This window comes from Daktulosphaira vitifoliae, unplaced genomic scaffold, assembly GCF_025091365.1.
Source record: "Daktulosphaira vitifoliae isolate Bord-2020 unplaced genomic scaffold, ASM2509136v1 Scaffold_3, whole genome shotgun sequence".
NCBI classification, from domain to species: domain Eukaryota; kingdom Metazoa; phylum Arthropoda; class Insecta; order Hemiptera; family Phylloxeridae; genus Daktulosphaira; species Daktulosphaira vitifoliae.
The window spans coordinates 8,783,027-8,810,765 of NW_026099574.1; the positions used below are offsets into that span (position 1 = coordinate 8,783,027).

At 26.1% G+C, this 27,739-nt stretch overlaps 1 protein-coding gene across 3 annotated transcripts in view; it reads right to left on the reverse strand.

Annotated features, from left to right (window-relative positions):
- Positions 1-1,511: 1,511 nt before the first annotated feature.
- The window catches only part of LOC126902515 (mucin-2-like), a 37,535-nt gene continuing 11,307 nt past the window's right edge, over positions 1,512-27,739 (reverse strand). The window contains exons 2-7 of one of the 3 annotated variants that reach the window (XM_050679879.1): positions 25,425-25,530; positions 24,527-24,602; positions 12,667-12,734; positions 10,916-11,039; positions 6,658-6,814; positions 1,512-3,039 (exon numbers count right to left, since the gene is read on the reverse strand). In XM_050679879.1, coding sequence (XP_050535836.1) covers positions 1,977-3,039; positions 6,658-6,814; positions 10,916-11,039; positions 12,667-12,734; positions 24,527-24,602; positions 25,425-25,530 — 1,594 coding nt within the window. In that variant the 3' untranslated portion in view covers positions 1,512-1,976. The remainder of the gene's footprint in view (positions 3,040-6,657; positions 6,815-10,915; positions 11,040-12,666; positions 12,735-24,526; positions 24,603-25,424; positions 25,531-27,739) is intronic. The other 2 variants (XM_050679881.1, XM_050679880.1) reach the window with 2 other exon arrangements.

The following is a 27,739-nucleotide window of genomic DNA, read 5'->3' on the forward strand; positions in this document are numbered from 1 at the left end:
CAAAATGAATCAGGATACGAAGTGAGATTCATTATTAAAAACTTGTATATAGCAATACTAAAATATTAATTGTATTATAATTTTGTGGCAATTTTTATAAAACTTATGAATTAGGAAAATAGAATTTTAAGATTATTGATTTTAACTACAGTTCTGATTTCTATTGCTGGACAAAAAATGGAACATCCCACATTTCAAAGAAAGTCGCAAAAAAATTATCCTTTATTGATAAATAACTTTAACTTAAATTGTACAATAAATTTTATGTATAAATGGAAAAACTGTTCGTCAATCACTATTATGTATTTAATAGTTATACGTGTTAGTCAGCGTTCATGTTTCGTTTGATTATTTTGTTTGTATCTCTGATTATTTTTTATTAATCTTTTACTATAACTATAACATTTAAGTACTACTTTTATACAAAAAAGTTCGACTGGCTACAATTTAAAATAAATAACTAGTATCTTTTTTTTTTTTTTAATAAATTTTATTATAAATAATTTACATAATATAGAAATTATTTAATAATTTATTTTCTTGTTTTTAATAGTTTTGTTTATGTGATTTAGAAAATTATTAATAAATTTGAGCATGGTAATGTTAAATTAAAATGTTTAGGTTAATTAATACCTTGTTCAGTTACTGAACTCTCCCCAATATGTGAAAACCATCGGTATAAATTAAAACATTAACTCATAAGCACCACAGTTGAGTAATTTTATTAATTTATGCTTTATGACTTAAATATTAATATTTAAAGCACTTTGTTGACATTTTAATATACTGTGGCAATCAATTTTCCGTTCAATACAGGTCTACTCGATTTTTCAAACTTATATTTAATTAAGTATGTTTTTTTTTTTATTTAAAAATGTAATATTCACTAAAAGTATTGAAATGTATGAATTGATAAAATTATTTAATACCCAGGTATAAAAAGTTAATTTTTAACAATACATTTATTATATAATTTTGAAGTTTACCGAATCTTTAATTGTTCAATAACTTAAAAAAATAATATGAAAATATATAATTAAAAACTTGGTTTCTAATGATATTTTAGTGAAGAGAATGAATATATAAATTATCTGTACCTAGTTAACTCTAATACTATAATATACATACATAAATGAAAATTTTATTTTATTCAAACAGACACAATAGAAAAGGAAGTTATAGTTTTTATGATAATTTACATACTATTTCAACTTTCGTAATGTTATATGTTTCTATTTTTATTTGTCATTTTAATACATTCAAATGTTTAAATTCCGAATTTTTTTCTCGAAATAATTTACTAATGTAATTCAACGGCTTAATATGAACATATAAGTATACACATTCAAAGTGTAATTATTTCCAGTTGAGTGAAATTATACTGAAAATGTAAATTTAATAATTGAATTTCATAAAAAAACAAAGAATCGTTTTTAATTAAATTAATTATTGTAAAAAGTAATCAGGAAAAAAAATTCTATAATACTCAAATTAAACAAATTACAAATAATTATTTTTTCTGCGTTAAATTTTTATTTATTTTTATTTTGATCGCAAAAACGTTATACAATAAATTTTAAAGTACAATCGGACAAGTCGATATTTTATCTATTTAATTTAACTAATCGAAACAAAACAAAAAAATGGTCAAAACAAAGAGTTGATTTTTGAAAAAAAAACATATTTACAATAACATATACTTATAATTAAAAAAAAACTATCATAAAAACTAAAAATAGGTATAATAATAATAATAATTAAAATAGTATAGACAATGAATGGCCAACGTTTTTCGCTGTAAATGGTACATGAGTTTGAGCAATACCTAATTAATTTAATGAAATTCAACTGATATGATTTAAATCTACTTCATTATAATTAGTGGTTTAATCAAGTAGAATGAGAATAAAAAAATGTTTTCTATTATCGGCGTGAACAGCTGCAGCCGAACATATCACATGAAATAAGTACAACGGTTATCGTATCGAAGAAAAAGGCCGATAACGAACCCGAGTGATAGCACTACGTTTCCTTCGCCGTCCTTTCCGACCCAATTTCGGTATTTCTTTGAAGAATTCTTCGTCTTCATTGTCTTGTACTTGCTCATCGCCGTACTCATCGTCCTCGTCGTACAGCTCCCCTTCATCATCTGACGGCAATAGAGATGGCACCGTTGCCAGTCCCGTAGTCGATATTACAGGGGCTGGAGTAGTGGTCGTAGATGAGGTTGGCGGCGGCACAGTAACCGCGCTTTTGGGCGCCGTGACTGCTGGCCGTTTCTGATGTTGATTGTTGATGGCACTGTTTTTTGATGACGACGAACTTACTTGAACGTGAACTGACACCGAAGCTTCAGGAGCTTCGCGGGCAAAGTTCCGCCTAGACGCGTCGTCTTCGTCATCGCCGTCGTCGTAGTATATTTGACCGTCCGAATACTGTTGGAATGATGGCTGAGAAGGTTGTTCGACCGACTGTCCGCTTTGTAACCGGAAACCATGTTTAAAGTTTTGGTTTCCGAACCGCTCTGAAGACAAAACCACAGGGTGTTGGTTTTGCTGATGCTGCTGTCGATACGGTGGCTGTAGTGCTTGTTGTTGTTTGGACGGAAAGTGTCGTGGTGGTTGGATGTTGGCCACGGTAAAAGGTTTAGACACCGGATACCGTTGTAGAAGAGGCGGCACGGGTGAAGGCTTTTGCACCGATGGCTGTGAGTGATCTCGCTCTTTTAAACTTTCTTGGAACGCGTTGTGCAAAGCTATAAGAGCGGCGATTGTTTCCGGCGAATTAGTCGGATATGATATAGGCGGCAACTTTGTTGTGCCCACTGGTGTTGGCGGTCTCTTGGTTGTAGTTGTAGTCGTGGTCGTAGTAGTTGTTGTTGTTGTAGTTGTCGAGGTCGAAGGTGGTTGCGGTGCTGCCACCGGAACAGGTTGTGCTGTTGTAGAGTCATCATCAAAGTAATCTGAAGTACCAGAACAATCTTCTTCGTCATTGTTACATTGAGCTGGCTCTTGTTCAGGTGGTTCTTCTGGTGCTATACTGTAAGCAATATAGAAAGAAATGATAATATTAGTTCTTTCAGTACAATGTTTTTTGTAAATTATTTTATATTATTCCTTATAAGAAAAAAAGAAATTAAATATAAAAATTTATATGACAAAATCTTTTTTCTGTTGTTGTTATATCAAAGTTACAGAATTATCTAACTTTTTTTTTTTGTCAACTTGAACACAAATAAACTGCAATAACTTTTTAAATATCAAAGTGTATAACCAAAATTAGCAACAGATAAACTATAATATTTGTAGAGATAATACAAGATAAGTTGAAGTATTTCAGTATCAAAAAAATTTCTTAACCTAAATAGGAATTCATTTTAGTAATATTATTTAATGATATATTGCCATTCTAACTTTATTATTAAAATCATACTTTTATTAATACATATCGCACGTAGAATACTTTAGTGTAGTAACTTAAAATTTGTCAATTTTGAGTAATTTGTTTATATGTTTTTTTTTTTTTTGTAAAAATACATAATTCCATTACAATGCAATAGAGTCTTATGCCGTATACAAAATTTAATGTGTAATACTAAAAAACATTGTTTATAAATAATAGATAATGATAAATTTGTTCCATGAAATAGTATAGTATATTTTGAGTTACTACACTGAAGTACTCGCAAAACGATATGTTTTACTATAATTTTATAATATACGTCGAACAAAATGATCAATTTATTAAATATTTGATGTGATATAATATGATTAATGTTATGTCCTCTTTAATTAAATTTAAATTATTTCCTAATAAAAAAAAAATAAGAAGAAAGTTTTGAGTATAAAAAAAATTGAAACCCTAAAAAGTATACTATAATATAATATAAAAAAGTTTACATTTTTTTTTAGACCATAAGAAATTATATTAAAAATGAATTTCATTCTTAAAGATAAAAAACAATCGTTTTTTATATATATATAAGTATTTAATACTACACTAGGAGTACAAAAAGGAGTTAAAAAATTTATATATAGGGTGATAAATAATATTCCTAAAGTGTCAACTTTATTTTTTTTAATGTTAAAATACATATTTAACTAACTTATAAAATAAAAAATGATCTAATTAACAAAATGATTGGTTGATAACAACTTTCGTTTGGAAGATATTTACAATTTTGCACCAAGGCGGTAAAAGAAGAGCGGCTAAGAAATAACTACTAATAAAAACAGCAAAATCCTTGTTTCCCCTCCAGTCTATACTTTAAAGTGCTAATAACTTCCAAAATATAAGACCAAAAATTTTTATTAGCCAGTTAGTTTCTTAATTAGATCATTTTTTATTTTATGAGCTATTTAAATATGTATGTTGTCATTAAAAAAATAAAGTTGATAAGATATACAAAATATTTTATAACAGATAAATAAAAATACATGTGTAACTTACAAAGCAAAAAAAAAAATTTAAGAATTTCTCTTATTGATAGAGAATTCGAGGGGCTAGCCATAATGTAATCACACTGTATAAGTCTTTTATACTGTATAGACTAATAGTCTGGGGATAAAGAATAATCTTTAAAGCGCAACAGAATGTAGTAATTAGAATTTGTTTAATTGAAAAAGATTTAATTGTTTAATCTTCGATTTTAAAAACTTTGAAGTGTTAACAGCTTAAGTATTATATAAGTTATTTTCTATTTTATTTATCATCATATAAACTATAATTAATAAAAAAATTTTAGGAAATATGATATCAGTGTACAGTGCACAAGTGAACAGTTTGGATAAATTTTTATTAATTATAATAATATCGTACTGTCATTTTAAACGCTAATATTTAACGTCTAGCCTACTTTAGCTCTTATATCATAAATTCTTCTATCTCATTTAAATTTTTGTACTTAGGCAAGAGGAGGAGTGACGCTATACAGTAGCACTTACTCCTCATTTACAGTAGATTTTTTTAAATTATTAATAACTACTGAAATACTGGTCCAAAAGTTATTATCGAACAGTCCTTTTCTTAATGAAATTATTTTATTTCTTATAAGTTAGTTTAATATGTATGTTATCATTTTAAAAAATAAAATTGGCATCCCTTATAAGACATAAAGGATGAACATAAAAAATATTTTTTAACAGATAAATGTAACTAACAATCTTAAAAAAAAATCAGTATTTTAAGAGAAATTGAGTAGTTAATGTTAAAAGAATCACCCTCTGTACGCTCAGTTACTTGATTAATGACTAGTAAATAAACTAAACATCTAAAACTATTTTATAAAAACGAATTTCGATTGTGTCTTTTCAAATTTTAGACTATTTTGGCTATGGTGACGTTTCTCTTTTAAACTTTATTGAAACGCATTGCTTAAATCAATAAGACTTCAATAAGTTGAACGATTTACTTCAGCTCCTTTTACTAAGGATTAAATATTTTTTATTCTAATCTATTATTCTTCTTTAGTATTTCATGAAAACAATTAGTATTAATGAAAAAAGAAAAAAATCATCAACTTATATAGTTATGTAAAAAAAGTTCAATCCATGTAAGTATAATTACCACACACGTACAGTATACGCTGTCGTGTCAATTAAATAGATACAACGAACTTGTTGGTATAATTGCAACTGTCTGCAATGATTTTTTTCAGTAAGAGATGATTATAAAAATAGTCAATAAACCTGAGTTTGAAGTATTTTTATTGGCATTATAAAAAAACCTGTTTGGTGAATACCTTTTATATTATGATCTAATTAATCATGAAATTCTCAGTGTTAATTTACGGCTGAGTTGATATGAGTAATTATTTTATGTCGGTTTTTACCGTAAAATTATTGTGGGGTTTTAGTATTACTTTCAAAATAAATACATAATAGTTGTACAGCTCAGACAGCGCCTAATTAAAATTATTAACATGAAATGAAAAATATTTTTGAAATACTTGCCTATCGATGTTGTCTAATTTCAATGTGTCATTCGCACAAACAACGTGCTCCTAATTATTATATAATGTGTAGTTGTTTTGAATCAACAAAAATTAATAATAACAGTAAGCTACTCAAAACCCATAAGTCGAACTACTACGCATAGATATTAAGGCATACACATAATTAGTCTGGCTGATAATGTTCGCTCGCTAATAATCTCACATAGTAATTTTTTCTTATATGAATTCTTAGAAAACTATTGAAATAAGTTAGTAGTACAGTTTTTATAAGTGGAAAATAGAAAACAAAAATGATCCAATAATGTGGTGTTTTGTACAAATGTTTATAAAGGTGGTCGAAAATTACAACATTTTTTTTAACTTAATAATCACAATGTTTTTGATAGTAAAATAAATACTTGAATTTATGGCCTGTAAAAAGTTGCGTTATGCATTTTTTCTCATCATTGTACGACAAAAAATGTTGAGTTTATTTTGATTATACTTCAGTAGACTATTACTAATAATGGATTATTATGAAAATCATAATCAACTTATACTTTAAAATCACGAGTTTCATAAAATACAATCTCATATGGTTAACTTATCAATATGACACTTTAAATTTTCTTTGAATGTAATAAAAACAAGTATTTCATTAGTTTCTAACTATTTGAATATATTTTGTTAAAAAGTATATATATTAAAAAAAAACTGATAATTACCCATAACCTGCTCCGTTATTTCCATATAACTCCAAGTTCAGGTCGAAGAAACTTTCACTTTTACTACAGTCTACTTCGTCTAAGCGTTCACATACTCTTGTTTCTTGATCAAACACCGTTCCATTAAGACATAAAAACTTGATATCGGTTATTTCCGCTACAAATAAAGCAACAATTAATATTATAAACAATATTACTTTTTTAGAAATATATATTCCATAGGGTTGGAGATCAATTTTTTCTTCTTAAAATTATTGGTATCTTTAGTTTATGGCAACAGAGCGTGTTATTAGAATCACAATAATAAAAACTGATAATACATTTAATATTAAAATTTTAGACTTTTATATTTTGAACTGCATGCTAAATATTTATATTTTAAATAATAATTTATATCTTTGTTTGTTTGAGTAATTCTTAGTTACAATATTGACTTATAAAACTAAAAAATACCATAGAAATTCGAAAACCAGATCTAAGACGTAACATAGATGTCATATTAATTAGATTACGAATTGACCACACCAAACTTACCCATTCATGTATAATACAGAATAATTACTTACATGCACAAACTGTAATAAAATTATCATCGTAGAACATGTATTTCAAAATGATCGGTTATATACTAGTTAAAATTACCTTAAGTACCTCTCATTTGGAATGAAATTTTTGAAGAAAATAATATTTCATACTTAAAACAAACATACGAACTTAAATTATTGCAAAAATATATAACTTTGTTATTAGCCTATTTTAAACCTTAGATTGTCAAGTAAATAATTGTTTATAGTAATTTAATATTAAGGCTAATGGTCAGAATTACCAAAGCCTTATTAATAATTTATATATTGACTTGTATTTTTAACACTTTTGTAGTACAAAGTTTTTAGTTTTTTTTAATACGTATCAAAGTTTTTTACAATAGTGATTTTAATCACTGTTGGATATCAATAAAAAATAATTTAAAATTAAATAACTCAACTTCATAACATGGGATACTAACAGTAATTAACTTTGTTTTATTAATTTATTCATAATTATGAGTCAATATTCATTACAGGCTAAAAGTGGAATTGTCCACTTTCCTAAACTTTGTCATATCCCACACCTCCCTAAAATATTTATTAATAAAAAACATTATTATAATGTTCAGAAGAATCAAACATTGTAATAGTATTTAAAAATGTAAGTATTTTAAATACAAATACTTTATACGTGTATTTTAAATACTTCTTAAAACTTAACAAGTTTGACAATTAAATTTACTATCAATTTGGTAATTATATATTATGGTCAACTTCTTAACAAAATTATGGAAATTTAAAAAAAACATCGATTTTCGAGGTATACAATATCATTATTTTAATATAATAATAAATTGGTTCTTATAAGTTTTTTTCATTATTATCCTATACGCGAGAATGAACTCTCAGTCGCTTCTGTGCCAATAAAAGTTTTGAAAAAATTTATTGATTATGTTAATGTAGTTCAGTTTGATAAAAATTTTTATATTATGGTTTAAATTTTATAAAAAAAATGAAATAATGATAAAAATTAAATTGATTGCTATAATATGAATTATGTAAGTCAATAAATGTATTTCAAGTAGATTCTTTTTAAAATATGTTATTAATTTGTGTTCAAGTTAAATGCATTCAATTTACATCTACAACTTATTCTCATGGGAGCATTTTGTTTTATTATATGATTTTAATCTATTATTTTTGTATTTTAAATGTGATCCAAGTAAACTCACATGATTCAAAAATTATTTTTTAATTCAATGACATGTGCAGTCATTTTCTCAGTATATTCATATATCTTGATATTTTGATAAAAATATCATTTGTACTACTATTACCTTGCAAAGCGTTGCACAATCTAATTTTCTTTGTTGATATCAATTTGAATACATTTAAATAACATATTTTGCACAGAAATCGTGATGACTATAAACAATAATTAAGTAGATACCTAGTAAACAGCGGTAATTGCCAATACATTAAGGTGACAGTGCCACAGGAATTGAACTGTTTGTTTGGCCAAACAGACGTATTATTATCATTCCGGTATTGTTGTGTAATATTGCATATTACATTCAGCCTTGTTATTTATAAGTACTCGAAGGGTGTACAAAGAAAATGGTCCATAAACAATAACCTTGGAGACAATTTAAACTTTTTTCATTCCTACAAACGATTTTTGTTTTCTATAGTATGCAAAAACAGTCGACATAATTTCTTACTATTTAATAAATAAAAATCTAACAATTTAAAATGAAGCTGCATTATCAAATTAACTGGGGATTAATTTTTAAATATCAAATAGTAAAGTCATAACGTTATATTGACGAATGAATTTTTTATTCATACCAAAAAATATATTCATCGATAAAAACTTGTTCTATAAAACGAATACACACTAAACAAATTAAGTAATTTTACTAAAATATTTGTTTTTAAAATAAATTTCCAAAAAACTTCATAGAATATTTTTGCAACACCCAAAAAATTCAATGAATAAATAAATACATTTTAAAAATATTCAAGGTAGAAACCGTTTCTTGAAAAGTTATTAATGATCTTTTTGAAAAAGTTTAAACACAATTGATTCCTGGTCAAACAAATGTTTGACTAGGAATTTTACAGATAGTGTGTCATTTTACTACAGAAATAAACAAGTGTAAAAATGAAAATAAAAATTTTAAGAAATTCACTTAATTGTTTTTACCACTATGAATATATATGTTTACGAAATCAGTGGCTTATTTTCAGAAAATTTTTTCCAAAGACTGTATGCTAAAAAAATAAAATACTGATCAAATTTTTTAAAAATAATTTTAACACTTCTTACGGCTACAATCATGTCAAAATGACTTATTTCATCATTGCCACATATAAATAAAACGATATTTTAAACGGTCTTTGATGTGGATTAATTAAGAATGAACTAATTTTATACCGAAACACATATCAACCATTAAAAGAAGTAACAAAAGTTACTTAAAAGCTATTAGGGTAGCACCTTAAGGGGAATATACACCAATTTTTTACATAATTATTTAATTTTGAATGTTTATCAATAACTTTAAATTTGTTTTTATATCTTTATGAATAATTTAATTTATTTATAATTTGGTTTTTATTATTTATAAATTTTTTTTTTGTTAAATTGTTTTTATTTAAGTATATCCTAAAATTAAAAAATGTGTATATTTTACACATTACTAATATTTCTATCGTATAAACAAGGTTTATACTAGTTAACTGTTTAATTTTTATTGTACGATAACTCTCACTTTCAATTATAAAATGTCACCAGCTGAAGTATTTTTCTACCTACCATATGCATATAATTAAACTCCAAATATTCGTTAAATGCACAAATTAACCATAAACTATTTACAAATAGAAAGTACAATTTAATAAATAAATATTTATTCTCTGTATCATTGGTATCCCACTGAAATAACTATTAGTAATCATTGCAACACTTAAATTAATTAACAAAATAACTCACGGGGAGAATCTCTAATTAATCAAAAGATAGAAGCCCTTTTTTTCAATTAAAAGGCTTAATCCTTTAAATCAATACAGTTTTTTCACATGAACAAATACAAAAGGATATTTCATCGTTCAACTAAATTACCTTTATAAAAAACTGTCACAATTTTGTGCTTAAGATATTATACTCACATATTATGATTGATCGAGCTGACCTGATAAGTATTTCAAAAGGGGCGTACAACATATTATCTATTTCAATGACTGGAATAGAATTTCCTAACATCAGCATATATCAGTGCTTTATACAATATAAACACCATCGCATTTTCTACGGGTCAACTGTTGTTTGTGAACAATGTGCATGAGCTAATGATCGATAAATGAACAAAAAAAAATAAGGAAACAATCTTTCTAAGCATGCCACTGGTTTGATTGCATCTGGACTTCAATTTTTTTTTTTTTTTTTTGCAACCATTTTTACAATGTATAGTTATTTCATAAAATGTAGTAAACAAATGTTGTATACTTATCAAAATACTTTAAACTCAATATTACTGTACAGTTAATACAAACCCCGAATTAAATAATTCATATAATTCATTTGTGAACATTTTGGAGTAAGATTCGTGTGCAGCAGAAATAAGAGAAATTGTAATTTAATTACGATACAATCCGAATAAGTAAATCATTTTTTTTTCTTGTATCACAAAATTTATTATAAATAATGTTAATATATTATGTTCTGTTACCTTTTTGGCCAATGGTACAAACATGAAACATCTGACAACCAGTTTCCACGTCTGCATAATAACCTCCAATGACTTTGCCCTCACAAGAGAAGTTTGTTTCTGGCAAATTATCAAAGTCCAAATACTATGAAAAAAAATTAATGAGTTCAATGATTATTACATAAGTATCAATTTATGTAAATATAGTATTATTGTATGATGAAGATACTTCATTGATATTTTGTTATATTAAAAAAAAATAGCTCTAAATTCAAATAATTATTTTTTTAAACAAATTTTTAAAGATAGGTACCAAAGTTAACCTGTTATTATTATTAAAGATATATTTTAAGTATACATTATAATAATCGGTTATTGGATGTCAAATACATTTGTTGTTTAACCATATCATAAAAAAACTTGCATTGTAGTTGCAATTATTAAAAAAACGGCTATTGACAAATAATGGTAAAACATTCTGTCCATTACAAACTCAAAAAAATAATAAAACATGGGAAAACCTATAAAAACTCAACGTAGAAAGTTGCATATTATAAGTGCATTTTATTTAACAGCATACATTTTTAAATTTTAAGAAAAAAAGATTTAACCTCAACTATATAATGAAAATCAAAAACGAACTATAAATTACATTTATAAATAAATTTGTAATAGAATTTTTTTTTTTAATGAACCTAAAATAAAAAATGTGTACCTATTAATGATACAGCAGTTTAACGAAAAAGATTACATTGTGATATTAGTACAACATCAAGCGTACACTATTACTCATTTCTTATAATTCAAGGCTGGTCATTTTCAGTTATTAAAAACTATAATTTTCCACTAAAAATTGTAAAGATGAAATTTTCTCCACAGAAACTTATATATATCTTTAATCATTTTAATAGCAGCTATTAGTATCTGCCTGCCTATATACAGTAATTTTAAACAGCATTTTAACAATTTTTTTCAACGGTAATTTTGCATACTTTCTCTTGGTAACTATTTTGGTGCATTGAACAAATATATACGTCAACTGGAAAGGAGTTGTTATTACTTTATGAACAAAATTATTTATTTATTTTTGTTGCCGACAACTTTAATATCACGTTAAACCAAAAAAAAACATTAAGATTACAATTAAAAACATAGGCATCATTTTATAATCTTATGATGAACCTAGCTAGTTAACATTTAAATTGGAACGTATAATTATTGAACTTGATCGCAGTTTCTTATAAAATTAATCATAACAGGCTTACTGATGAAATTAAATTACATAAGAATATCGATAAAAATTAACTCGATCGTCGTTTGACAAATTCAGTTTACTTTCACATAAACAATATTCGGTTGATTCGTAATAAAAATATTTTCATAACCTATTCGATGAAAATATAAAATACATAATATTTTCAGAATATGATTACTCTTCCTTTTTGTCAAGACCAAAAGTCAAAACGTCCGACTCGTTGTGAACTACTTCGTCAACAGCCACACGTAATACCGATAATTATATCCATTAACCGTTTTTATTTTAATAACACCAGTGTCCCAATTATGTAACGTATTTTATTTAAATTAATGCTAAAGTAGATGCCTAGTATGCCATTATTCAGGCACCTAATAATTAGGTAACTATAATTATTATAGTTTACATTCATCAATGGCTTTTATGCGATCACATACGACCAGCCTATAAACAACTTAAAATAACAACAGCGTCTATTAACCTGTAAAATAATTATTATGTTATGAACAATACTCACTCCGGGTTGCACGGCGAAAGCATAAATATTGGCTTCATTCCACCAGCAATTACAGTTCCACAGTACAGCTAAAAAATAAAAATGAACCGTTATCATTTTGATTATAAAATTTAATTGTGTTAATATTAAATTATAACGCAATAAAGTACATAAAATTAATCGTATAAGCTATTTATTATATATATATATAGTGACGTTGACGAGACCCTCGATTGAACGAGTCGTAAGTTCTTATTATGAATAATTGAATTTTTTTATATGTACAAAACATATATATTATTATTTCATAAATATGTGGGTTTGTAAAATAATCTTAAACCTGATTTTACATTAATTGTTGAGTAGTAGCAAATTGAGTTCTAAATTCTAAAAATCAATTTCCTTAACAAGCTTCAAATACTAAACTAGTATCCCCAAAGTACAGTTTAGAAATAATGACTAAAAATTTAGAACTAGATGAAACTGCAGATATTAGATAATAATATATGTTTATCGAGTCAAACATACGGTACCTACAAGCATACCAGAAGTGCTAGTTAACACTTATTGGCATAAAACAAGAAACATGTGATTCAATATGGTAATGTTCTAAGCAGGTTTGGGTTATTTTTATAAACAATTTTGTTGTATAATGCAATTTTAAAAATCTTTGAAATTGAGCCACGGTAGCGTATAAAATACAAAGACAATTGAGGCTTAGCAAAATTACAGCCTGGACAATAAAAACTGCCAAATTCGTTGATAATTATACGGTAAAAAATGACAATGATAGATTATTGATGAAAATATTAAAGGGATTAAAGATGTTTAAAAAAAATATCAATTGTAAAAAAAAATAAGTTTCAAGGAAAGAATAATAAAAACGTTCTATTAAACTGATTCTTGGTCCGTATAAAGTGGCCTCGGCACTCAAGCATGACCCTACTTTTTACCCTTTTATTTCTATTTAGAGGCGCCTACGGTAAAACACCACGCCACTTATGATAACAAAAAAAATGTAAACAATACTCCATTGTGAATCTAATGCAATAGATATTGTAAAGTTATTATTCACTCTTCAAAATCTACGACACTAACATAAATTTATAAATACGTAAAAATTACATTTTAATTTCAAAATGGTGAAGATAAATTTTCAAACAACATCATGTTTGTTTGGTATCGTTAAGATATTACTACTTCGATGTAGACGAATAATTCAATATTGTATTTAATAAAAATCCCTTCGAATCAAATTGAAGTTAGAAAAAATTCTTCATGGAGAGTTTACTATCTGCTTTTAATTAAATTTGTCAGATAAAAGTTCTGTCAGATAAATAATTAAAAAATTATATTTTTTTTAGTTAAAATAATTATAAAATCTCTTTCATAACACTGGCTACTGTGAGATTTATTAATTCGTCTTAAATTCGATTTTAACGATGATACTTACAATCACTTATTACAGTGATTGCTTGAAAAAACTTTTTTACCGTTATCCGTTAAACGATTCGAACATAAAGCGTCATTAGCCTAATAAGCAGAAATAAATCTTAATATAGCTTGAATTGTACATGTAAGTAGCATAACAATTATATAGACCTTGGACTTAAGTTTTAATTTTCGATCCGCGTTTTGCAGATTGCAGGCGTTTCTATTGCTCAACCGAACGGTCAACAACGCAAACAGGGCAACGGTACGCGCAGTGACAATGAAATAGGTGTTTTATCAAGTGACTTTTTCGACCTCGTCGTTACATAACTGATAAAACATCCGGACGATATATCTACGCATTGTTTTTGCCATAATCAGTGTTAACGCTGACCTAGGCCGTTATTTTACTCGTGTCTATAGGACAAGTCGAACATTACACTCATTAGGAACGAAAGTAGTTATGAACACTTCAAAAATATGTTAATGTAAGAACAAAATATGTTTACTTTAATTTCGTGGTAACTAATTACTAAAAGTAATTATTAATACGTAAGCAAGTGCTGCAATCATGTACAGATCTAGTTTAGTTGTAGATTACTTTGCTCTGTTAACATTTGTTAAAACATTTTTTACCGATTTTTAATGTTACGCTTTTTACAAGACCTGTAGGCAAACGAAATGATAATCAGATTTCTACTACCAACGATTACACATTCAATACATAACAGTATTGGATATATAACACTGTTCGATACATTAAATAAACTATCTCAATCTTTACAAGTATGAAAATCGATTGAACATAACATTATTTATTTAGTGTATATTTTTGCTCGAATATGGACATAGATACATCCTTAAGCTCTTCAAGCAACAAGACAATCCATGAAAGCTTTAACCCATTTATAAGTGTATATTTATTTAATTATTCAATCAATTTGATACATTTTTACATTTTTTTTTACTTTGCAACAAAAAAAATATTTTGCAAATACAATCAACAAACACACCAAAAATCATAAATGTTTTTGAGCTAATCATTTCTAACATGATGACAACGTCGTACGCATCCATTTCGCTGGATTTAAATAGACTATTCCTGCGACTTCAAATTATTTAGAGTCGAAATTAAATTTAAGAAAATATCTATCTCAAGGTAACTTAGAAATATTACCGAGTTTTGATACATTCTTAATCCGTGACCATATGTCCAAGGGCAGACGCCACACACACGAATATAAAGTGTAGTGGCACTTTCAAAAACTAGAGAGATAATTAACGTTAAAAAACGATAAGTAAACAACATATCTCATTCTTTTGAAATACATACGAGTTGTCAATGATATAATATATAAATACATATAATATAGAAATACAATTATTCTATAAAAAGTATTTATGATAAATAAATAATTGGGCGACACCGTTTACCGTTTTATTGTGTTAATTATTTTTTTATACGACCTCGTATTGTGACCCATAATAGAATACTTCACTTTATTAAGTAATCTGTTTGTTGGAATTGAATGAACCCGATAAAATATTATTTAGCCAAAGCAAACAATATCTATTATATTGTGCAGTTTTGATCGTAATCTAGGTAATTTGTTATTAATACTCGTTTAGACTTCGAAAATATTATGAACCAAATTAAATAATTCATTTTTTAAGACCATATAATAATTATTAAAAAAAATAAAATTCCAGAGAAATGATCACGACTATTAACTTTTCATAAAAAAAAAACACTATTCAAATTTAATTCTTTGTGCATTTATTTTTAATATTGACTCTATTTCATGTTTAATTAAAAACTATTATATCAGTTAATTGATTATTAATTTAGACATAATAATAATTAAGTTCATAAAATTACGTCGTCATTATAAACTTAAGAAAATTTACAAGAAATTCCACATTTCATCAATAGAATATTTTCATAGTAGATGATGATTGATAAAAATACCAATGCCTAAAAAAAAAATAAAACGGAAACTCAAATTTCCAAATTTTAATAAAAAAAAAAAAATTTTCTCGTCAAAGTAATTTTATATTTTGAACGATATTCCAAGCTATTTGTTTCTTGTCCAGTCTCAAATGTTTACTGAGTATTGATAATACTATAAAAACCCAAAAATCTATTTTTTTTTTTTTTTTTTTTGAGATTCTGTGTTATTTTATAGCACATTTTGTCATATAATTTTTGATAAAGTCCATTTTAAATTGAACTTTGTTTATATTTCTATAGAACAATAAAAAAAAAAATCTCGTAGAAATATCAACAATTTAGTCAACTTTCAATGACAGTGGCAATGACATAAATATACTAACGACGCTTTATCGTGAGTGGCACTCGACTATTGACCGTATAAAATTTCTATCATTAATAAAACAGGCAAAAAATTGCACGTGGTTTTTCCTAGGCCACGGCCACAATATAATATAATTATAATCAAGACACGTATCAACGCGATGTGTGTGTTAATAATATTTTATTTTAGCTGTAGTGTAGAATATATAGATACTTTCTATTGTTTTTCAAAGACAAATATTTAATCGCTACGTCATTCTACCGAAGTGCAAATAAAAATTGTAAATATGCATTTGACCGCAACTGGAAATGCGCCCAAAAACAATTTGTGGATGTAAAAGAATATCAATGAATCGATTGAAACATAAAATTTAATTCTATCAATTTTATTTTTACTTTATTAAAAAATTTTAAATATTAGAAAGATTTTATATAGAACTGGTTGATTTATTTATAACTATAATGTAATTTAGAAAACTTAGTATATTATAGACGTTAAAATATTAGTTTTCATAAAAACACATATTTGAACTTGAATTGTTTTTATAAATGTGGAATTCAACATATAAATGAGTAAATCTAAAAAATATTAAAACTTTTTAATTATTTCGCACATTAAAGTCATAAAAAACTGATGGCTATTTTGAACAAAAATAAAATATCTATTGACCGAGTCGTTAATTTTAATTAGAAATTGTGGTACAATTACAATTTTAAAACAAAAACTAAATTTCAAATGACGTATTGTAATAATTTTTATCTTTAAAATTCTCACAGTGTTATAAAATTTTAACTTTGAAATAGGTATACATTGTTTTAATCTATGAACAACTTAATAGCAGCAGAGTATGATAATAGCAATAACACCTAAATGTTTAAAATAAATTCAATTCCTTGAATATCATATTTATAAATATAATATAAATAAATACCTGTTTGCTAATTCTTAATGAATGTTATGTTATTTATTCTAGTAGTATAATTTGTCTCTTGAGACAACTTTAAAGTAAATGTTCAAACTTTTGAAAGGGGAAAATTTAGCATTAGAGTTTAAATCGTCAAAAATATTATGATATATATTGTTGCGTGATCTATAATGATGATGTACCGTTGAAATCTAAGTAAAAGGTCTTTGGACTCATTATAATGAGTAATAATAATAATTATTGGTAAAGTCGTGATAAAAAAAAAATATGAAAGTCAATAGAAGAAACTAGTGAATTTCAGATGAATTTGTTTCGCACACGTCTGATTATAACTTTTATTAAACAATAAAAGCGGGCCAATCTAAACGTGTGCTTTATATACAAGGGGACCTCGTAGTCTTCCCATTGAATTCCGTTTACGATGCATTGTCGTAATGCTCATAATAATTTGCATGATCGAATTTTTATTCGACTCGACTGAAGATAATGTGCATTATGCGTTATTTTAAACAAACGCCTCTTTCCTGGTAAACTTGCAGTCAACAGAGTTCACCGCATAAATCAATCAAATTGCGTTAACGATGTAAATCGAAGATCTACGAATAAAAAGCACATGCGTTCCCACGGTGAAAGCTAATCTCTGTCCGTTTTGACGCTTTGGGCGTCCTCATACATTTGGCGGCTTGTAAGAAAATATTCATATTTGAGAATTACTGTCGTTATAATAATATATTACATTCACTACTACACACAATACTTCGTGACGAGGTACACAAAATATCATAATTTTTATTGACCGATTTTCGTGTGTTATAAAGAGTCATCAATTTGCTAACATAACATTAAACACTAGTCGACTAAAAAGTTCAGGTAGGTTAGATATACAACCAATTATGTCTTACATATTAATGCTGTAACTATTTTAGCAGGTAATCAGGTCATCTGTTAACATGGAGTGTTAAAAGATGATTTTATTACATACGCCAGGTTCATCGACGATATGATTAAACATCTATGATACCAATGATATGGTTTAAACTTTATGTGCAGATATCCATTGGCTTGATTTAAATTCCAATTCCAATTTTAACACATGATTCTGTAATGTTACATGAATGAATCAAACAATTTTATTAAGTACAGTATGTACCTAATATATAAATAGAGAGTCTGTATGTACTTGTAGTAGTTTGCTAATTTAAATAATAACTATCGCAATATAAGATGTATGCATAGTCAAATAGCTACGAAAAGATTTAAAAATAGAGTTATTATGTCATGTAGGCTGTTAATTTTAGAAGACATACCATATGTTTTAGTAATAAGAAAATAAATTTATAGTACTCAATATACATGCGCTTAGTTATGAATTATATTATATTAGCAGCATTGAAAGACTGAAATAACCATTTTGAAGGGTTATTATGATATTTGAAAGGTTAACTTCACAACAAATTCTTTTTTATGATAATACTGGGAAATCATATTTTTAAAGGACATTAAACATATATTTAGAATGGTAAAAATAACTACAATACTACATTACTACCATTCTATTTAAAATTCGTATTTCAAAAATTTAATGAAGAATACCATTGATATAATTATTTTTACCAACACGAGTACATTGTTAAAAAAAAAACCCCAGCACAGGGGGGTCGCGGCACAGTGGTGACGTGGCATAGTTGGATTAAGTATAATGATATCTGACAGTGATTAAAATCACTATCAAAAATAAACGCTTCGATGCAAATCTTTAGATAGTGTTTAATTTTAAAAAAATGGTGGATTATTTCAAAAGCTTCATAAACTGCTAGTTCCTTATTAATATTCTGATTAAGATAAAGTATGTCGAATGAAAAAGGGATTATTAAAAAATAGTATTTCCCATAAAAAAATTATATTGATCAATACACTTTTCAATAAGTTATAGAATTATAAAGTTAAAAATGTAAAATACAAAATCGAAAATTTTCACACAAAAATAGCATTTGGTAGCCATTTTCACCCTGAAGATAAAATAAAGTCCGAAATTTTTTTTTGCATAATAAAGTAAATTAGATTAGCTTTAATTTAAGATATATATAAAAGTGTCTGACTTTCCGGAACACTTTCAAAATTTAAGTTGAAAAAATTAATTTTTTGTAAAAAAGATGTCATTTTAAATCCCCCCCTGTGGGCAGGTAAAAGTCAGATTTATAAAAAAAATATACCAAATGATAGGTAATGACATCATGCATCTATAAAAAAAAGAATTATATTGATATGTTTATTTTTAAAAAAGTTAGGGCAGTTTTTAGTAAAAAAAATTGAAAAAATTTCGAAAATTAGCCATTTTTTAATTTGTAATTTTTTCGGAGGTTTCCCCCATTTACGAGGAATGAGGGAATTTTTTTCAATTTTTGAGGGTAATGTCTTCGACTAGATACGATTTGTGATCTTTTGACGTATCATTGAAAGAAATCGATTCGGTGAGAGCTGAGAAAAAGTGGTAACAGACACAAAAAAAAAAAAAAACACATCTTAGTAAAACCAATACCTTCTCAGCTTTACAAAATTGGCTAGTTTTTATTTGAGTAGTACTGCATATTTATGGTGTTGAAACAATACAAAATAATTGTAATACACTAAATTTAACTAAACATTATTTTGATAAATTTATATTATAATATAGTGAATAAAATAAAAAAAGTGTAGTATGTGATATAGATTTTGAATAAAAATACTGGTCAATAAACTTTTATTCAGTGAATAAGTTATTTATTGTTGCAATTGTTGTATAAAAACATTGATAAATTACCAATAAAGTAAAATATTATTATTATCAAACAATTCAAATTTAAATAATACACTTACATTAAATTCTAATTTAACAATTTTAATCTCGACCCATACAGGCTTCACGTTCATATATCATATGTCATTATAAAAGTTTTAATTAATGTTTTCTTTTTTAACATCACACAAAAAATATATCATATTTTTGTGCCTACGCACTCTCAGATTTCTACCATCACCTTTGAACCTTTGCGAGAATTTTTATCATATAAGTTCGTATATTGCTAGTGTAACATAATAATTTTAAGTATCCTCTATTTGTCAGCTCTATTTGTCAGCTCTTTTTGTAACTATTTGTTGTAAATTTATAAAATAAAGATTGTACTCATTTTTCGAGATATAAATGATTACAATTTGGTTAAGTTGTGATTTTATTAGTTAATATTTTTAATTGATATTTAAATATACTATTTATATTGATAATGAACTAATAATTGTATATTATGCTAATATTTCAATAATTATTAGTATTTTAATTGACATTGTGACGCGTGAGAATAATTGGAAAACAATATATGACAGGTGTATTGGACAATTAAAAGCAGTATAATAATTAAGCCTATAGCGACTGGTTTTCTGTGCGGCTTATGAATTAAACTTTTTCATTGATAATCAAGTAAATGAGTTTTCATATTTTGATTTTTATTGAGAGCCACCAACGTTTTTTTATTCACATTATCTAACAAATCCCAAGGGGCCGGAAAGTCTTGTCACTTGTAATACAAACAAATGGGTCATACTACATTTTTGGGCAATGTTACTTATATTTAGGAACGCTTTATTATATGATTACGTCTAAACTAGTTTTTAAAAATGTTCAAGTCATTATCGAGTATTAATAGTGACAAACAAATAAACTATTAAACTTTAATGAAAGTAAAAACTTAATTATCATTTTTTTTTTATATAATAAAATTAAAAATAATCATTATAGACTTCGAAGTTTATAAAATATTTTTTATCGTATAATCATAAAAAAAATAGTCAGTTGTTAGTACAAATATTGGTACATAGTGTTGCTCTAATGTGTTAAGCGATAAAATAGTAATGCTCACAAGATAAAATGATAAAATGATCTAAAATTATTTGGTAAGTTTAAAAGTGATATTAATTCAAATGTTGTTTTTTTATTAACTATACTTTTCATCGCGACCTCATGATATTAAATTCTAACTTAGTATTTTGTAATAACTTATTAATTTTATCTAGTAGATAAGAAATCATTTGCAATAGTCTAAAGCACATTCTATTTGATAAAAAGAATCTTAGTACATAAATATAAAAATTATTCTCGTAAAACAATAATTTACAATGTTTTACATAATATAAATTATGAACGACGTATAAGTTAGAATTAAATATAATTTAACGCCTCGCTTTTTCCTATTTTAATAAAATAATAAATTATGCAATGAGTTGCGTTCTAAAAATTATCTTCAATAAGATAAATTAGTCAAAATATAAAAAGATAAATTATAACGGTTTTAGAAACACCTTAGAATTTTATGGGTACACGTGTGTATAATATATAGCGTTAAAGTCTCTGGATAAGATAATTGGCAGTTGTGATTAGTCGTGAATATTTAAATGTAAAATTATAATGGTGTAATTTGCTTATAAAGCATTACTTTTTTAATCGATTCAAATATTTCCAAAAGCGAATCTTCAGTTAATTATTGTTAAATATTTAAATAAAATTTTTAATCAAAAGATAGAGGTAGTAATTAAAATTATTTCCTTAGTTAATTTAGTTGTATGTTAATGGAATACAATTTGTTAATTTGTTGTGTATATTAGGTACCATTAATTAAAAATAATATTTTCTACCTATTGCTGGTATAACTGTTTGAAAGTTTCATCGTGTAGGTTTATTAGACATATTACTAGCAATAAAATACGAAAAGAAAACCCACTCAATCAGTGGCACAAAAGTAATTGAAGTGTTTCGCTTTAATTGTACAGTGGCTGAAATGACAAATAAATCCGGAAATTGATCTTATTATTACTGTTATGTGAGATACGTAAAAATTGTTTTACATTCTGTAATATCCGGTTTGTTCGAGATCAAAAAACAAGTCCAGAATTAGTTCAGAAAGTAATTGGCATACGCATAATAATAATAATAATAATAATCGACACAATATATATTATTCAATTGAAATACTGTTACAAATATAACTTATACATTTGTTTCTATTACATTTACATATTGGTATTTTATAAAAAAAAATTATTAAGACATGAGAGCTAATGTATCTTAAGGTTTATTATGGTGATACAATATTTTATTGAAGCAGCCAATTAAAAAATATTTATTTATAAAATCATAGGGATTAATAAATTTCAAGTATTATTAGCAGAATGTATAGAGCTATTGTGGTAAATAAGAAATTTACATAGCGAGAATGATGTATGGAACTATGTCTGAGAACTATTGTAAATGTGATGGATGTGAATGATTATTTGAATTTTGAAATGAAATAAGGTGACCGACCCCAATTAAATCGAAATAAGATGAAGGAGAAGAACCAATAGATCTTTTATAAAATGTTTTAAGTGATGTCGAATAGAAAAAATAAAGCATATGCAGAATATTTTATTTAGAAATTCCGACATTAAATTGATTACCTCTTGAATCACATAGCAGAAAACATGATATATGATGATTCATTTATTGATTTTAGAATTATCTGACAAAACTACTAGCCACTTTGCTTTATATACGATCAATGTAATTCAATATCCTTAAAAATAACGCACACTTAAGTTGACAGGTGTAACAACAAGGATATACTAGTAATAGTTATAATAGTAAACCTTAGTCAACCGGTTTGAGTGCATGTTAGCTTTTTATTTTTAATTCAATCACAGTGTAAATTTTTTTATAGAAGACGGTAGTCTGGTTAATTTTAGCCAGTAGCCGTAGGTTTGACCATAAATGTCTAACACATTAAATAAGTTTGAAACAGCGGCTGTTATTGAAAACAGAAAACTATTCATGTTACAATGTAAGTAATTATAAAATAAATCTTAAAAATAACAAAAATATGTAATACTTTCATGTAATAGTAAAACTAAATTACGATGTAAATCTATATTTGGTGTATCTAATCCAAGAGAATCAATGAAGGTGTTTAAGAATATACATAAACAAAATTTTTAATTTCTCGTAAGTGTTTAATATCAGTTATATTTTCCGGAAAACGGAAATTGCAATTAATTACTATTTTATAAAAGATTATTGAACAAACCATTCAATGAATAAATGATTAGTGTAGAAACGCTTAGGCGTGTTATAGTAAAAAAATCTACTTTTTGTTAGAATATTTTTCAATATCATTGAGAAATTAATTAAACGCCCTTACCCCAAATTATTATCATGTAAAATTATGTTTATTTAACATTATAAACTATAGTTTTACAAGGATACTCATTGTGAAAAACTGTTAAGTCACCCGAGACCAAGTGATTTTAATGATTTGTGTAAAATATAAAATTTAAAAGCGAATAAATCGCTTTCATAAGGTAACAATTTATTATAAATATTTAATTATTGTAATAATTTTATTTCTTGTAATTAATAAAAAAAAAATTGAAAAAAATGACACATTTTTTTTTTACAAAATCAAAATATTATTTATTAATACAATAATATTAATATTTTATTTCAATTTATCATATATTATTAGTAATAAATTAATTTTTTTTTATATTTTCATGAATATGTTTTTATAATTTTTAAATATAAAAAACTATCTTGAAACATATATTTTTCACTTTCAATAAAAACATGTGACACAAGCTATTACTAAAACAATAGCTTACTATTTGTAAGAAAATCCCTAAGACATACTTCAAAATTATAAGAATTGAAAACAATCCAATAAGTATTGAATCACAATAGTTACCAGATATATGGGGTGTTCAGTAAATAAGGAAACATGCTTCTATTGTTCTCATTGTTTATAACAATTTACCTGTTTCCTTACTTACTGAAAACCTATATAATACATAACGAAATAATTGAGAGAGTTGTTAAAATAAATTTAGTAGTGGATTGTTTTTTTTATCGACTTTTCGTCTTTCCAACACAGTATTTTTCCTTGTGTGTACGTGACTAGGTTGAGAGTTTCCTTCAACCAAATACAATTATTTTATAAACCTTAATTTTTATTAATGACATATAAATTGTTCTGTTTTAAAACACTATTGTGTTTTAAGTATGTATACAGGGTGTTCAGTAAATAAGGAAACGAATTTCTATTGTACTCATTGTTTGTAACAATTTAACTGTTTCCTAACTTACTGAACACCTGTATATTTTTAAATAATTTTTTTTAAATCAACTATAAAATTTACTATTTCTGCTCACCAGACAGTAGAAATGTCAGCAACATTTTGATCTCATCGGGCTTGGTGAAATTTTCGTCGTCCGGATGTCCCTGCAACTAATCATAAATAATAAATAATAATAACGTCATATTAAATAAATAAATAGAAGTGTAGATTGACTCATAGATAACCACCCGTATAGTGGTCGAGATTAGATAACCATCAACAATTAAAATGGTAATAACATTCATAAAATATACACCTTCAGTTTGTCATTGCTGAATTAGCTTATGACATATNACAAATAAATAGAAGTGTAGATTGACTCATAGATAACCACCCGGATAGTGGTCGAGATTAGATAACCACCCGGATAGTGGTCGAGATTAGATAACCATCAACAATTAAAATGGTAATAACATTCATAAAATATACACCTTCAGTTTGTCATTGCTGAATTAGCTTATGACATATTTTTTCGTTAGTGGAGTTTATAATAAGATGGATGTGGCAAGAATTTTATCAAATAAATCTATGTAATTTGAAATTTTATTTCAATTAAAGATATTTAAACATAATTGGTACTCTAGCAATAATAATAACTGCTTACGGCAAACAATTTAATAAATTGTGAAATTTTTAATTTTAGACACAAGAGGAGTTTAAAACTTACTCAATGAAGTAGCTAGAAAAGTTTATCAAAACACAAAGAACATTATGATGACATTTTAGAAAATTTTACTTCACATATTTATAATGTGTAATTAACCGCATTGAAACAATTGACAAAAAAAAGTTATCAGTGTTCTTAATATTAAAGCTGTATCAATAACAGAAATTGCATTACCTTTATATAACATAAACAATAATAACTAACGATTTTTTGTTTAAAGAATGCTTAATTATTAAGATGTTTATCTCGTCATATGTTGTCTCACCATAGGTATCACTATTCTGATTGATAATACGTCTTTGATAAGATACGATTTAACACGAGTAAACCAACAAACTTGTTTCTTGATGATGTGTCTACTTAATTGAAATCTGCATTGAAATTTCAAATGATTAGCATAAAAGAAAAAAATTTTACTAAAAGTTTTGACTGTGTGCAAGTCATCTTTTTTTTTGTTTTAATGCATATTAAGCAATATTTTAAGTAGTCAAATTGACTAACCACAACGCACGTATAATTTAAAAATATACAACCAAAATAAAAATAAATAAATTTTCCACCCTTGTTTCGATTATGAAAAATACTATAATAATTATTATTTCCGTTAAATAATCATTTATATTGTGTCATTTTTCACTCAATAATTTCGTTATAAAATTTACAATCATTAGGTATTTCTTGAATTATTGTTAATTTTTATGAGTTTTTTTACTTCTCCATTTTCGTATAACGCTAACCCATTATTTTCCTTGACTTTAAGACTATATGATTTCATTTGTTTTGTACTGAGCGACCATATACTAAATTAACTAATAATCATTGTAAAGAAAAAGTACATAGAAATGGCATTGAAATTTTGAATTAACGATTGGTATATTTTTAATTGTAAAAATAAACAACATGTATGATAGCAATTTTAGTTATTCTAATATTAACGACTTTTATTGAGGCGTATGTTTTCATCCGTGTAATTGCGCAATGTAATATTGTAAATCTAAAGGTTAGGATTTACGGCTGAGAGAATAAGAAACAAAATATTTAGCCGATCTAATTAAATGCGAGGAAATACGTTCAATTAAAAAATAATGACACACGTATGATTTATCTATCATTTCTTAAGTGTAGCCTTAAAAGTATTACTGTCATTTAAATTGCATGAATCGAATTATAACGAATCTGACACGACAATTATACAGGTGTACGTTAGTTAAACAGTAAATCTAATACTGAACAATATTATAATCTTATGACTCCGTCTGGTAGAAATTATCACATGTAATTAATCTAAAACGTTTTAATCACATTAGAATTGTGCCTGAACCATAACGAAATTTGAATCTCTTTGATAATCGATCATTTACTTTCAAAATGAACAATAACTTTAATTTTGCACTTAAAAAAACCGCTTTACAAAATCTTAAACGTCCTTCGCTTTTAACAAATACATCGAATTTCTTTACCTGTTCGTATTGCGTTACACATCATGTATGTATATATCATTATAGTACGGTATTCCATTGTATGTCATCAAGTCATTCACTAATCATATTGAAAAAAAAAACACATGGTATTGTATTGTAATGAGTAATTGTGTATTTTAAGTGTTGTGAAAAAAAGTTCTAATGAACCCAGTTAGAATGAGACTGCTTTTACCAATGATGATGCGATTTGTCGCCATGCACTCCACACCTATTCCGGTTGATTTGATAAAATTATTCCTAATCAATTCTCATTTCTGATTTTTCATTATTAAATATATAAATGACAGTTACACCAATTGACACTCATAAATTTTTTGTGTATAACTAATGAAAGCCATCAAGAACTATTTTTTAAGCGAAGGTTTCTTAGCTGAATGTAAATCTAACTGACAACTATGTCAGATTTTAAAATATTATAAGGTTTGTTGCGATTACATAATATAGCTATGGAATAATCTTATTAATTTCATTGGTTTAAATGAATTATTAATCTAAATAATATTTTGCTTCCGAAAGTGCACACCAGTGAAGCTGAGCGTTATTTTCTATTTATTAACAATGTGTTAACATTAAAATGATTGTTACTTTTGCGATGTAACGGTCATGCTGTAACATGCCACGAACTAACGATTAATTAACTGATACGAATCCGGAGAATTACACGAAGATGTGATCTAGGAAGTGTATGACGTCGTACGCTGCAGCATAGAAATCATAATTATGTACTAGCCAGTCGGGAGATCACTTTTATCGTCTAAATGACTCACATCCATCGGTCGTGTTTGTTTTTAAAGAAACGGTGTTGTTGTTTAATGATATTGTATAAATTTGAACATATTCAAACAAATGGTGTATTGACTAATAATTGAACGCGGTTTACATAATAAAAAAAAAAACTCTTAACAAAGTCCACTTTCGCTGTTGTGAACAGGGAACTATTATTATTATTATTATTACTGCCGCATTGATCGTTCGGGTTAAACATATCAGCGAAATTCCGTAATAACTAGAGGACAGTGATTTATGCAGACCGTGATGCCAAATACGACCGCCCGCTATTCGTGCGCATCACTCTACCGAAGCCCAGATTTTTAGACAT